Source organism: Accipiter gentilis, chromosome 8 (assembly GCF_929443795.1).
Source record: "Accipiter gentilis chromosome 8, bAccGen1.1, whole genome shotgun sequence".
NCBI lineage: Eukaryota > Metazoa > Chordata > Aves > Accipitriformes > Accipitridae > Astur > Astur gentilis.
Genome location: NC_064887.1, coordinates 37,923,430 through 37,937,993, shown reverse-complemented (window position 1 = coordinate 37,937,993; position 14,564 = coordinate 37,923,430). Strand labels below are relative to the sequence as shown.

Sequence of the window (14,564 nt, the reverse complement as noted above, 5' to 3'; positions counted from 1 at the left end):
AATAAATATATAGTCACATATTTTAATAACAAAGAGACCTAGAGAAAGCTCTGATGCCTGTTTGCTCTGTTTTGCTCACCCTAAATAACTTTATGACTCTCTCCATTAGGATCAGTCTTTGGGTAACTGGAGACTGAAAAGACAAATTGGAGATGGAGAAGAAATTGCTTACAAGTTTACTCCTAAGTATGTCCTCAGAGCTGGGCAGACCGTAACAGTAAGTTATACTTAGAGTATGTCAACAACATGCTCTTTTGATGCTGTGGCAGTTGTAAATCTGACATTTGGTACGGCCTGATTTGTGTATAACTTTTGGTTTCTTGGATCTCACTTTAGAGGAGCAGGATTTCAGCTATAAAAATGCAGAACAGAAATTGAATTTCTATATTAGCACTTAAGTATTTAAGACCATTCCAGGCCCAGAGAAAGTTGAAGAAAAAGGTATTTTGGGGGGTGGGTCAAGGGCTATTTGTTTTCAAACACCTTTGCCCAGGTTTGGAACACTAATCCTGCTCAACCTCTTAATAAAATATATAACATTTCAGAGCATTTGTTCAGTCTAGTAGACTTGAGTTAAGACTAGACGTTCTCAGCCTTAACTGTAGTAGAACAGCTACAGCTACTTTTCTATAATTTTGTATTTTATTTTCCATCTGCAACAGATGTTATTTCAGAGGAAAAAGATGGCTTTCTTTTAATCAGTTCCAGATATTTCTACCTAAGTATCAATTGCTCCGATACATATAAAAGATTGAATTGATAAAATACAGCTTGCAGGATATGTCTTGACTCCATACAGTATAGTTATTGAGACAGTGGTAGGAGAAATATGTATATTTCTCAGAAATAAATTCAGAAAAGAATTGATGACTGCAGTATTAGACAATTTTTTTAATCTTTTGGTTTGTTTTATGGCTAGTGTTACTTTTTGCTGTAGACTGAGAATAATATCTTACTACAGGTAGTGGTGTAGGTAAAAGCAGGGTAAAAGTGCCATTGGAATTCAGAAGCAACTGGTATGTAGAGAGGAGTAGGAGAATTAGGGGGTTCTGTGTATTTAAAAATAAGATGTGCATAAGTAGCTAATTACAGAATGTCTTTCTCACTAGATTTGGGGTGCAGATGCAGGTGTATCTCATAGCCCCCCTTCTGTTCTCGTGTGGAAGAATCAAGGCAGCTGGGGCACTGGAGGAAATATCCGCACATACCTCGTAAACTCTGAAGGAGAGGTAGGCTGTGTCTGTAGAAAAAAGGCTGTGGGCTGGGTTATCTCCCAGACTCTTTAATTTGGGGGGTGGGGAATGGCAATGAAATCCTGATTTTAAGATGTCCCCAGTTGTCTTCTGAAATAAGATAGTTTATAACACTGAAATAATTAAATATCTGTATGTATCTCTGAGATTTCTGGGAAATTTTGGAAAACTATGATGATCATCCTGATTACATCCATAGACTTTTTTTTTTCCCCTATTTTAGAAAAATAACCTGCTAGTAGGATTTTTGTTTAGAATTTGAGTATGTATTTTCACAAGAGACAAAGAAAATAAATATTGCTGGCAATTCAAAGTTACATTATGTAGTACTTACAATATTCTGGGGTGCAATGTAGGAATATAGCTGTCCTTTCAATGTTGGGAGTATATCAGGAGTTTTCATTTCGCACAGGTTCCTGTGTATTCTGCATTGTCCTACATCTGCCCACGACTGATTTAATTTTTTAAAACCATGGCTGCAGAAAACTCCTGCAAGGGAGGATTGTGCTTTGGCTGTTATTCATAAATATGCCATTATCCCAGTGATCTGATAGAAATAGGAAAGTGAAACAGACCACAGTTGTATCAGTTTTCATGCTGCCTTTCTTGTTGGCAATTCTGTGGAAGCACTTTGTGCAGGAAGAGCAGCACAAGACAAGGTAGGAGGGAGGGTAGTTTGTACAAGTAGAAAGCTAAGTGGCTTAGTATTCAAATAGAAACAGTTAAACTAGTGTCTGAAAAAATTTCAAATCCATGTCTTTTACCACTGTGGTTACCTTTAGTATCCCCACTTAGAAGTGTATGTTTAGCATGACTTTTTCCACAAGTAGCAATTTGCATATATGATTTCAAGGGTGTAAGTGTACAGAAGAATTTCTTACTACTAAGAAGTGTTAAAAGTAATTCAGTAATAAAGGAAGCTTCCTGGGGTGTTAGAATTCTTTTTGGTCCCTGGTTTGGAAGACTGTCCTGATAATTGATATATCAATTAATATAGAATATTTAGTAGAAATTAGGAATATTCTTAATGCTATGTAATCATACTGAGAAACTTTAGTTTCTCACGCTATATCTCAGACAGCTCCTAGCCGAGTCTGCTATAAGCTTGTATAAAATGGACTAATGACCATGGCTGCTTCTTCTCAGATCCCTAGGTAATGAAAGAAAACTCCTGAAGCTAAATTACATTACCATGCCTTTTAGTGGATAGAAATAGGAATGTTGCTGTGGTTTGCAGGATATTACCAGTATTTGCTTGCATAGCTAATGTTAATTCTAGGGCAAGTTGCTTTAAACCCTCCAAAATTTAATAGGGGTATTATATTGATGGTATAGCAAAAACTTGAGAGAGACTACTGGCCATCTTATCTATCATTTTGTGTAGGAAGTTGCAGTGAGAAGCGTTACTAAATCAGTAGTCGTGCGAGAGAACGAAGAGGAAGAGGATGAAGCAGAGTTTGGAGAGGAAGACCTTTTCAACCAACAGGTAATAAGATGCGGACCAGATGTTTTACTTGTGCCTCATTGGCTAGATTAATCAGGCATAAGACTTAGGGGGTTGCCTTCAACTTTTGCTAGCTCTGAGCTTCCTGGTCCGTTTCTCCAACGGATGCTTGCAGAGGGTGATCTCGGAGTGGCTTGCAACCCTGCAGCATTGCTACAATGCACAGAGAGTAAAATGTGAGTGATTCTTCCAGGAATTACTGCTTGAATCAATAGTGGTACAGCTCAAGCAGTGGCTAACGTCAGGTCAGGATGGCAGGGTATCTATGGAAGCATGCAACAGATCACAGATTTACAGCACTGCAATGACATAGACTAATTTTAGGGTTAGTAAGATTAGTTTTAGCAGTCGGTGTTCCTCCCATTCCAGTATTTGCTTCTCTATAAAAAAGAGTCTGTGGGATTCTTGCTGTAAGCAGAATATAACCATTGGGTATAACCACTGGGAAATACAACCACTAAAAACCAGGAAGGAGGGAGTGCTTCTGTTGCTGCAAGCTTCAGCTTATTGGTTTATTTCTGATAGTACATACCTGCTACATCTGAAATAAACTTGGCTTTTCTTAATAATACCACCTGTATGTTTTCATAACCCTTAGTTAAGTACTGTGAAGTAACTGACCAGCAGTCGGCAGAGTGAAAAGGAAAAAGATACTTCATACAGGTGGTAGCAGAAAATATTTAAAATTTATTTGAAACTCAAGCGATTTGTTCTCCTGATCGGTGACCATTAGTAGCTCTTTTCACAAAGAACTCATTCTGTGCAGGCTTGAAGTTGAGTTCTGAAAGTTTTTTTTGGTCTCCAGGAGATTGAGCAGTGTATTTGTAGTATAAAGCAACTGAAACAAAAACATTTTTTTTTACCCAAAGAAGGAGCTTCGCAGCATAGATCTCTCTCAAATGGAAACATCCTTTGAAATAAAGGAAGGAACTTCCTGTTCTAAAGCTGATGACATCATGATTTTAATTTTGTCATTGCATCAGTGTTGAAAGTATGGAGATTATAACCACTCAAACTACCATAGAAAACCAGAACTAGAGTAGCAGTGTCTTAATCTAGTGGACTGTGACGTGTGCTATGCTTTCTCTATAGTTTTGATGTTCCCCGAGTATAACTAAACTACAAAAAAAATGCTTTTAACAACTGAGATGATAACCAGAGTCTAGGCTTAAAATATGAAAAGCTAGTAAGATTGAGTTCAACTATATCTGTCTTATTTTAGGGGGATCCCAGAACAACTTCTAGAGGATGCTCAGTGATGTGAAGAAAGAAAAAAGAAACTATTACTTGCTATTTTTTTTTTCATTTATTTCCTTTTATTTTTGCTGTTTTTTTCCCTCCAGAGCCACTGAAAACTATTTTTATATGCATCATCTGATTTCTTTGAAGCTTATTCCTTGGTACCTTTTTATAAAAAAAAATTCAAAAAAAAAAACCTTTACTGAACAAAACTGCCAGAATTTTTAATAGATTTCTTTATTTTTCCCTCTTTGTTGAAACACTATATTGGAATACAGTATTTTTCCCCATACGGAGTTTAAAGTCTTATGTACAAACCTGCAGCAGGAAAGAAATTTTTAGCTAAAATGGGATGAGACTCCTTGAGTATATGGTAAATCTATAATTGCATAAATAACCAGGATAACTTGAACATGCTTCTTAAATTCATTTTTTATCTGCACGTCCCCAGGAGAGATTCACAGTAGTGTTTCCTCCATACTTTAAGAAATGGTAGTATCTTGCCTGGTATCCTCAGCAGTGCCCAGCTTAGGAAAATTAGACCCCAAGTTCATGAAGAATGCTACTCCACCAATGGAAGTAACAAAGGGAAGCTGCATTTTAGACATTCTTGGCTCAGGACTATGGCATTTTGTCCTACTCCAGGGTTTGACAGCCTAGTGGTAAAAACATCCGAGTCTGTCAACACCTTCGCTCCATATCATTATTTCAGAAGATGGAGAATGATAGGTTCTGCTTACTGAATATATACACCATCTCTTAAGGTATGGAAGTGTCAAAACCAGAGGTTTAGCTGGTTTGTTTTCAGGGGATTTTGACATTGTCACAAATGAGACCTTATTAAATCATGGATGCAAGTTGTGATATAAAGTATTTATGATGTTAAACATCATGATTTAATGCTTTTGACATATCTAGCATTAAACAGAATTATTAAGATTTTAGATGTTAAAAATATTTTCACTTTTGGCAATGATAAATATTGGGGATTTTAAAGGTTATCCTGTGTAAATGTTGACTTTTAAAATCAGAGCTAGATGTAGCTTGTTCATACTTCTCTTATATTCAAAGGGGTATTGTCAGATATCTTAAGGAGCAGTATTTGCAAAATACGACAGAAATAGTTTAATGACTTTTTTATAAAGTTAAAAGGAACTGCTGCTGTTCAGGACATAAGCATTACTTTGCAATGTTCAAATGCTCGAAGTAAAGTCTAAGAGTGAGTGAAGGGAGAATCATGCTTTTTATAAAAAATGCTTTGTATGAGTAGCAGGTGATTTTTATTTCAGTATGATGCATTTCGTACCTGACAATGTCCTTTTAGCTTAAGGTTTCTTCTGCTGCATTTCTGTGAAGATAACTCTTGACTCCCATAAGGCTTAGTATTCATAGTAGTGCATCTTTAAGCACTAGGAAAAATACTTGACTGCTCCAAAGAATGTATTGGCTACTGTACAAGCAAATGTTTTTTCCACTGATTATTAGTTTGGATACAAAATTTGGATACCGTTTGATGCCAGCATAGAATCCTGTTTTTACCTGCACTCTTGAACTCTGATCTTGTCATTCAAATAGTTTAGACTCATCAAACAAGCTACAAGGTTTGGATGTTTTCGGTGGCTTTTGGACATTATGTTCTCTGAACAGTATTGTGACTGACAGATGTAACCTAGAAAGTCAGTATAGTGGCTTTGACTGATGGCTTTGTAATGCAAGCAGGGTGGGAACAAATGGGGTCTTTTTAGGCTTCTGGATTTATTTTGCCATTTAAAAATAAATCAAAGATGCTACTTTTCTCTATTTGAGTGGGATGTCTGAATTACTGAATAGAAATTTAGAATTATGTTTTTAGTCCATTATCAGAAGATCCATTACAAAAAAGCAGTTTGAAGATTTGGCTATTTGGGCTAATGGGATAACTTTTTGATATACTTGGCCGTTTTTCTAACGTAATTTTCCCACTCTGCTTGAGTAGAAGGTTAAATATGTAGTAAATCATGTCTATCTCTCTGTAAAATGTATCTAGTGAAATTATGTTTCTCAGACATACTGTTATCAATTACCTTTTCTAAATTTGTTGTTATGCAAATGAATGCAATCAATGTGAAAGTGTTTTTGCAATGCACCTTCCAACCACTGGATAGAATTTCCCTTTCTGACCCACAGCTTCTATAATATACTTACGTAATGTTTAAGGGCTTTTTGCTTTTTTTTCTAAGGATCTGTATTTATTTTTTTTTTACATTGGCCAGTTTTCAGATTGCTTATTCCTCTTTAAGATTGTCCTGTAAATGTTAAGATAGTTCTGTGATCTTAAATACTAAGGCAATGAGTGTGTAGTTAATTTGCATTTTTTCCTGTGTTGTGGTTTTGGTTTTTTTGTTGTGGTTTTTTTTTTTTTTTTTCTGTAAAGAATGGGCTAGGAAAGGCAGCTTGAATGAAGAAAAACCTCTTGCTACTTGAGCCATAGTTTTCTTAACAGCTACTGTATGGGGAATGTATCTTCTTGTAGCCTTAAGGACTGGTGCTTGCAGATCTTCTGTGATGAGCATTGTGCCCTTCAGTAAGTCAGCAGAATTTGTCCTTAGATTTGGAACTGTGTCCTTTTAACTTTGGAAACAGTTTATTTTATTCTTCAGTACCGTTTAGGTGTAAACAGGTGTTTATATAAAACAGTGATTGACATAGTGGGAAAAGCTGAATGCCAACAGTCTATATCTGGGTGATTCTGTTGCCACAGTGCTTCTAAAAGGCTACTAAAAATATGAGAATTCCTAGCTGTAAATTATAAGACACAGAAAAACTACTGTATTCCACTTACCTTCTTCTTGTGTGTGCGTTTTCTCTAGACACCATCCTTTCCTCTTGCTTTTGCTGCTGAGCTTCAGTGTAACAGCACTATCCCTTTAAAGCTGGTGTTCCATACTGGGAGGATTTTTGGCTTTACCAAACCAAAAAGCATTGTTTCTTTTTTTCTTTTTTCCCCCCCTGTCTTTCAATGATTATTTTTTTTCTTCAGGATAATTAAAGCTTTTTGTTTAAATAAAATCCAGTGTCCCCTTGCCCTCTTTTCCTATTTGATCCTGTATGTGAACCATTCTTGAAGAAACTGGAGGATAGTCAGCATTTCTACTCCAGTGTCTGATATCAGGTGTAGACCTTGAAGGAGAAATAGATTTGACTTGTCAGGAGAAAACTGATTTTTAAGGCTTCTCTGATTAGGGAAATTAACCAGTACAGCTTTTATCAAAGTAGTTACTTGAGTGTAACTACCTGTATGGATGTTCTTATTCCAGAAAAATAACCAAGCAACTTTATTCTGGATGAAACAGTAAAAATGATTCATAAATGATTCTCACCGATTAAGATGGAGAAGGAATAACGACATAACTGCAGCAGAATAGTTAAGCCAATCATTTCATTGTGTAGATCATAACATAATTTCATGTAAAATATGATAAATGCATACTACCTACTCCTAAGTTTGTACCATGTGAAAATGTGTGTGTCAGACTGCGTCCATTCATCTGCAGAAGTGCCAGTAACGTGGCGTCCTGCAGACTGAGATACGGTTACAGAGCCTCTGACATTTCATGCCACTTCTTTCTTCCTTGCTTCTGTAATTGTTACTTTATCTGTTGTGTTGCAGTGACTTATTCCAAGTAATAGAGTGGCTATGATTCCTTTGTTGCTGCACAGCTTTATTTCCCAGTGTGTCTACTTAGGCTAGTTCGGGACTCTAGATTTTCCCTGACAAAAACAATAGTTTACACTGATGGATCGATCACTTGCTTTCAGCACCATTTTGCCATTAGATGGGAGTTGGCTGGCATATTTTGTTTTTGTAGCAGGAACCAAAAGTCTCAGGAAGAAAATAAACATCTGCTTCCCATGACCTGCAATGTAAAAGCCAGACGAGCTTGTCTGCAGCTTGCATTAGTCATGAAAATAGTATTGCAGCGTGAAGCAGACTGTACTGTGAAAGGAGATCACTTAATGTGCATGTTTATCCTTGAGCAACAGGACACCTCATGTTCAGTTCAGGGATCTTACTGTTTTTTATACTCTCTTTTTTCTTCTTTCCAGTGGTCATCCTGTATAAAGGCCCTTTAACTGCAACCTGAACAGAGGTTAGTTAGAAGAGGCTTGTAGAAATCCTCTCTACATCCCAGAACATTTGAGAATCTATTTCTTTTGTATGCATCAGAAAGATTTTGATGCTGTATGAAAACATGAGTGCTGTTTTATATCTCTTGTAGCCACTTGTCTCACTTCCTCACTGTTAAGCCATTCTCTCTCTTCTTTCTGTATCTTCTTTTGAAAGTCTTACCTCTAAACAAAGGCATATCCATATTTGATACTGGATTTTATTGCCACTGTTGGGTCCAAACCCTGTGTGAGCAGGAAACAAAGCCTTGTTGTAAACCAGTGAGTGGAAGGTGAGATAGTGATTGCATTTTTCAAAGCATTGTTTTAGCTGAATGTCAAGACAAATTAATATTGGAGAGTTTCTTTTCTCACTTAAAATGGCCTGGGAAACAGAATTTTTATTTGCCCTTCAATATGCTTAGCTTTAAACCAGTTTAAAATAATTTAAAAGTGGTTTTTGTTTTTTTTTTTTTTTAATACAAGACCATATTTACATGCAATTATTACTTGTAAACATAATGCCTTTCTTGAAATGCTAAGGTCTAGAGAGTGAAAAGGATGCTTAATATTGAAAGACTCTGTTCAGAGTAGCACAAGCAGTGAATCGACTTGGAGTTCAGGAAAATAAAATGTGTTCTATTGAACTTCCAAATTTTCTAGATAGCTTTTAATGAAGTGATGATTCCGTGTTGATAAGATAGATGTTATTGTGTGTTACAGCTACCCAGATCATCATTACACTAAAATTACAAGCAATAAGCTATTTTAAACAAGTTTAAGCCAAAACGCTTTCCATTTGGGCACAAAATACAGTTGAACTCTATTTTCATAACAGTGATGCCTTGTGACTTGAACTGTGATTTATTTTTTTATTTTTCTTTTTTAACACAATCTTTATTTGGATAGCTCTGGTTCTAGGTCACTGGTCAGTTTAACTGACCACCTCCGGTCAGCTGCTGCAGATGAGTTTTTGGAAGGTTAAAGTTTTTAAAATAAGGAATTGTGGAAAAGGTTGTAAATTGAAATACAAAGACAAAGTTATGAAAATGTTCACATGGAACTTGTGAAAACTACATAATGATCTAGACTTTATCATTTCAAAGTGGGGTTTTTTTCTTTTTAGAATATGCATGCCAAATGTCTTGTCTTTTTCAATGATTTGTAATATACATTTTATGACTGGAAACTTTTTGTACAACACACTCAAATAAATGTTTTGCATTTTGCTTCCTTCTTTCATTTAACCAACACAGAGGCCACATGGGCCGTTTGAGATGATTCATCCCAGGGGACCTTCCTGTTTGTAGAGAGATAGGGGACAATGAGCTATCTGCACTCCTAAAAGAGGTCAGCTGAATTGTGTGGCGAGCTCCAGAAGCTAATGAATGCTTTTCTTTAAAATGTACTCAGACACAGTGCTCACGGAAAGTGCTGTCCTCTCTGATCAATAGCACCGCTCACAAAGAAAAGCAGAAGAACTTGAGTAGCTGGAGCAGATAAACAAATATCCCCTTCCTTGCTTGTCACCCCACTTACCTGTACAGCCCCTGCACTGAAGGGGTTGCTTCCATTTAGGCCACTTGATCCTGACTTGAGAGAACAAGAGCAGATACTGAGCCCCAGCAGTGATTGCTTCTTAGGAACTAGGAAATGGGCAGAAGCATTGCTCTGAGTTGCCATGTTCATTGCTAGCCTAGCTCAATTTTCAGTCCACTTCTTATTGCTAGTCTGTACTCATTATAAAATTGTACCATTGCCAGCTACCACATCTTTAGCACTAGTTGATGACAATTCTGAGAGGTGTAGGAATGGTTTCTTTTTCTAATGGACAGACCCACAGACAGGACAATACAGTTTACAGTATTCCGTCTTCTGAGTGTGGGCTCTAGCTAGTGAAGATGAGAGTAGTTTTGGCTCTAGCTTTGATGTAAGGCTCCATTCCTTGTCTCACATAGAGATAAGCACTGATCTCCTTTCTGCACATAACATCTACTCCTGAAAAAAGCTCTAGCTGTGTTGTCTCCCATGTGCTTCTACCAACTCCCACAGCATTCTTACTTGATGGGGGATATACCATCCTGGAATCAATGTGGACTTTAAGGGTATGAGCCTCTTACTTGAGTCATCTAAGGCAGAGGGAACCATCGTCATATCCTCAAAGAGAAAATTCACTAGGGAGTTGGTCTGTGGAGGGAGCCCATATCATAGTGCTCGTATTTCATGTCAGGATGTAGTTATGCAGCATTTTTCTCTGTGGTAAACCCAGTTTAAGTCCCTTCCCGTTGCCTCAGTGTGTGGGGCTGCGCTTAAAACATGATACTCAAATGCTGTGCTGTATTTAACCAGCAAAACGTCACAGGTCTGGCAGACAGTCCAGCCCAATGCCAAGCCACCCGCATTCTGAAGGGATGGGTGGGAGAGCTTGGGGAACGGGTGCATTTCAATATGGGCTTTTGCCTGGATGCAGTGAGCTTGCAAACTAGCATGCACATACTGAGAAGGGCTCCATGTCCAAGGTTGCACTGTCATTTTACTCCTACTGTGGTCTTTACAATGTTCTTACTAGCCCCAATACTCTTTGAAATGTGTGTAAGCCTTATCACATTTCAATAATCTAAGTTAGTTCTGGATTGGAAAATCACTAGATGCAGTTGTGGTTTCATTGGTGGCTGGGAAACTGTAGGCAAGGTATTGGGACCTTTCTTGACCAGCTTTGGTGATGAAAACCGTAGTACATAAATTGGCAATTACAGAATCATGGAATGGTTTGGATTGCATGGGACCTTTCAAGGTCATCTAGTCCAACCCCCCTGCAATGGGCCGGGTTGTCTCCAACTGGATCAGGTTGCTCAGAGCCCGTCTAACCTGACCTTGAATGTTTCCAGGGATGGGGCATTGACCACGTCTCTGGGCAACCTGTGCCAGTGTTTCACCACCCTCATCATAAAAAATTTCTTCCTTATATGTAGCCTGAATCTACCCTCTCTCAGTTTAAAGCCATTACCCCTTGTCCTATTGCTACAGGCCCTCCTACAAAGCGTGTCCCCCCTTTCTTATAAGCCCCCTTTAAGTATTCAAAGGCTGCAATAAGGCCTCCCTGGAGCCTTCTCTTCTCCAGGCTGAACAACCCCAACTCTCTCAGCCTGTCCTCATAGAAGAGGCTCTGATCCATGCCTCTGATCGTCTCTGCGGTCCTCCTCTGGACCTGCTCCATGTCTTTCCTGTGCTGAGGGCTCCAGAGCTGGACACAGTACTGCAGGTGGGGGTCTCCCCCCTAGAGCAGAGTAGAGGGGAAATGTGAACATAGGAGTAATTTAATCCAGGAGAATGCTGCTTCTTAAAACTATTTGCACTATTTTGGTCTATGTGCCTGTTGTTGAGGATGAGTGGAATGCACCTCATCAAAAGAGAGAAGCAGCAATATTGTTTTATTGAGGTAAAACAATAATTTGACAGAGTTCAATAAGTTCGATGGAATCTAACAAAGCTTAACAGTGGTTTGACAAGGTTTAGTAAGTTTGATGGCAAGGTTCACCCTATTAGTTGCTGCATGGAAGGAACCATTCACACTGCTGGGCAACACGAAGCTGGGGAGTTACTTGGCCGTCCGGGAAACCAGCCCCCCCAGAGCTGCCCCGGTGCACTACCACTGCAAGCCCTGCAGGCGCGTTTCCCGCCCCAGGACTTACCGTCTTCCCCAGGGCCACCTCCACCACAGCCGCTGGTGACACCAAAACTCATCCCCACACGGGACATCGGCCTCTGCCCTCGCCCCGGCGGCGTCCCCGGCCGCCTCGGGTGCAGGCGCGGGGCACCGCGGCGAGCAGGCCGGCCTCCGGGGACTCCGGCCCAGCCCCGGCTCCGGCTCCGGCTCCTCTGAGGAGACACCAGGGGCCCGAGCACCCCCCCGCCCGCGGCTGAGGGGAGCGCGGCGCGGTGCACTCTGGGAGCGGCGAGGCGCGCTGGCGGCCGCCCCGCCCGCCGGGCGCGGTGCACGCTGGGAGCCGTAGTCCCGGCGAGCCGCCATTTCGCCGGCAGCGTGGGGGCCGCCGCCCGCGGTGACTTTGCGGCATGGAGAGCGGCTTCGGCTCCGACTTCGGCTCCGACTTCGGCTCCGGGGGTGGCGGTGGCGGGAAGCTGGACCCGGGGCTCATCATGGAGCAGGTGAAGGTGCAGATCGCCGTGGCCAACGCACAGGAGCTCTTGCAGGTCAGGAGGGGCCGAGACGGGGGGGTGGGGGGTGGGCTGCCCTGCGGCCCGGGGGAGCCCGGCCCTGCTGCCGCCCCTCAGCAGTGCGGGGACGGGGGGACGCGATAGCGGCGGGGGCTGCCGGCCCGGCCCGGCGCGGCGGCTGTCCCCGGCCGGGGCCCGCGGCCCCCCTCACGCCGTCTCTCCGCAGCGCATGACGGACAAGTGCTTTCGGAAGTGCATCGGGAAGCCCGGCGGCGCGCTCGACAACTCGGAGCAGGTGAGCGAGGCCGGGGAGACGCGGGGACCCGCGGGCCACCCCCCACCCCACCCCCGGGGCGACCGCTGAGGGCTCTCTGTCCCGCAGAAGTGCATCGCCATGTGCATGGACCGGTACATGGACGCCTGGAACACGGTTTCCCGAGCCTACAACTCTCGGCTGCAGCGGGAGAGAGCCAACATGTGATGCGCCCCGGCTCCTTGGACCGGGGAGGGACCATGTGGGGAAGAGACGAGCGGCCAGTCCAGGTGGTTGGGGTGAAATCCTGCTGCCTTTCCAGCCCCTGCCGTGGCAGAGCAATAAACCCTCGCTGAACCTTTTGCATCCATTGGCTTTTATTAGCACCAGCCCCAGGAGCGAGTGAATTTTCCAGCCTTGAGAGCCACCGTAAGCTGCTTGGTTTGCTTCATGCCCTTCCCAACGGTCCGGACTGGCCAAGGCATATAGCAGTTTATTAATGCCTGCTGAAAGGGCTGCGAGAGGCAAGGAGCCTTCTGTGGAAAAGGGGGGCCAAGTCAGCAACACAGTCCCCTTGCCCAGGAAGCAAGCATGGACCCAGCCATCAGGTAGTTACCCAGTCCCTTTTCATCAGTGGCAAAGCAGACGTAAGATGCTCCACGTGCCACGCTTGGCTCTTTCTTCCCTTGTATTTGTATAGCTGTGTGTGGGGCTCACTTTTGGGGTCGCAGGCTTTGACTCAGCTCAAGCAGTGTGTTGGGGCGGGGGGGGGGGGGTGTGTGCTTACTAGGTTTGCAGCACAGCTTTGCAAACAGTTGTACAAGTACAGCTGGGAATGAAAAGGGTTGGGAAGTACTTAGGTTGATTTCTTTATAGAATAAAACGTGTTGTGTGGCTGTGATGTTCTGTAACTTCTGGTTTGGCTCTGGCACAGACGTTCCATCCTGCAGCCTACCTTCTAGGCCTCATTTTTTTGAGGAAGGAGCACTTCTGCAACAGAGGACTTGGGTCTGCTTTGGGGCTGAGCTTTGTATTGTTCTCAGCTTACACACCTCTCCTGGAAGGGTCAGTTTATGCTGTGTCAGCAGTGTGCACAGCAGCTGGAAGAGGAGAGTGTTGGAGGTTAAAAGCACCCATGCCCCTCTAGTGAGATTTTTGAAATCCCTTCTTTTGAAGCTCTTCTATGTTTTATAAAATATTTCACTGTTTGCTGGAGGAGGGAGACTAGAAGATGGTGTCTCCTTACCTGCTAGGACATTCAAAGGGATGTGGGAGAACCTGATTTCATTTAATCTCCTGATATGGTAGCCCCTATGAAGGGACTAAAGTGTTCTCACACAAGGTAAACTATTAGGAGATAACTGAATATTTGGACTAATTGAAACTGAACTGAAGTTTCCCATCCATATTGGGCAGAATGACTACTTGAAAATAAAGTGCTTTCCAGCCATGTTTTCTTAAGAGCTTTTTTACTTTTCTTTATGGCTGTATGAATTTTGTGGTACTGGCTGTGCAGCAGTCTCGTCTCATTGATGGGAGCATCCTACAAGTGTTCCAGCCATGGATCTGAACCCATCTTGAGCTGAGCCGTGCCTGGAAGCAAGTCTTCCACCTTGCTAGTGCTCTAGCTGGGAAACTGGTGGATCTCACTGCCAGCTAGGTTGGGAAAGAAGAAACCTCTTGCTATACCAAAATGCAGAGCTTAAGTGCCAAAGACTAGGAAGGGGTTTGGGGTACTAGCTGCTGTTCTGTTTTTTCTTGTGAACAGAGGTGTCTGTGTGCCTCATGCTGGCTAGTGGGACCTGACTTCCCACTGAAGAAGTTGTATCCTTGGGCCACTATCTCAGCACTTTGAAATTTTCCCACCTAGCTTAACCAGAACAGTGGTCTGTGTGGCTATGTGTGGCTGTGCCTTAATCTTTGTCAATTTAACTACCAGTTCCCTTATGCAAAGGGCCCTGGGAGCTTGTGGGGGTGTGTGTGAGAAGCCTGT

The 14,564-nt window shown here is 42.0% G+C and overlaps 2 protein-coding genes and 1 long non-coding RNA gene across 4 annotated transcripts in view; 2 read left to right on the top strand and 1 right to left on the bottom strand.

Moving 5' to 3' along the window:
* Nucleotides 1-9,590, top strand: part of LMNB2 (lamin B2) — a 39,633-nt gene extending 30,043 nt beyond the window's left edge. The window contains exons 9-12 of the mRNA XM_049807963.1: nt 110-217; nt 1,110-1,229; nt 2,638-2,739; nt 3,980-9,590. Of these exons, the coding sequence (XP_049663920.1) occupies nt 110-217; nt 1,110-1,229; nt 2,638-2,739; nt 3,980-4,021 (372 nt within the window). The 3' untranslated portion in view covers nt 4,022-9,590. The remainder of the gene's footprint in view (nt 1-109; nt 218-1,109; nt 1,230-2,637; nt 2,740-3,979) is intronic.
* On the bottom strand, nt 7,067-12,037 carry LOC126041778 (uncharacterized). The gene is made up of 3 exons (XR_007506988.1): nt 11,835-12,037; nt 8,327-8,388; nt 7,067-7,155 (listed from the first exon to the last, which is right to left on the bottom strand). It is a non-coding gene; the product is annotated as an uncharacterized LOC126041778 (long non-coding RNA).
* A 103-nt stretch (nt 12,038-12,140) lies between these two features.
* TIMM13 (translocase of inner mitochondrial membrane 13) lies at nt 12,141-14,308 on the top strand. 2 transcript variants are annotated; one of them, XR_007506863.1, is made up of 4 exons: nt 12,141-12,354; nt 12,545-12,613; nt 12,701-12,861; nt 12,956-14,308. XR_007506863.1 is itself a non-coding variant. In XM_049807114.1 (3 exons), exons 1-3 carry the CDS (start codon nt 12,217-12,219, stop codon nt 12,797-12,799), a joined length of 306 nt encoding a protein of 101 aa, XP_049663071.1. In that variant the 5' UTR covers nt 12,141-12,216; the 3' UTR covers nt 12,800-12,933. The 2 variants fall into 2 exon arrangements, 1 of the variants encoding a protein (XP_049663071.1); XM_049807114.1 differs by lacking the exon at nt 12,956-14,308 and having other exon boundaries at nt 12,701-12,933.
* Nucleotides 14,309-14,564: the final 256 nt, after the last annotated feature.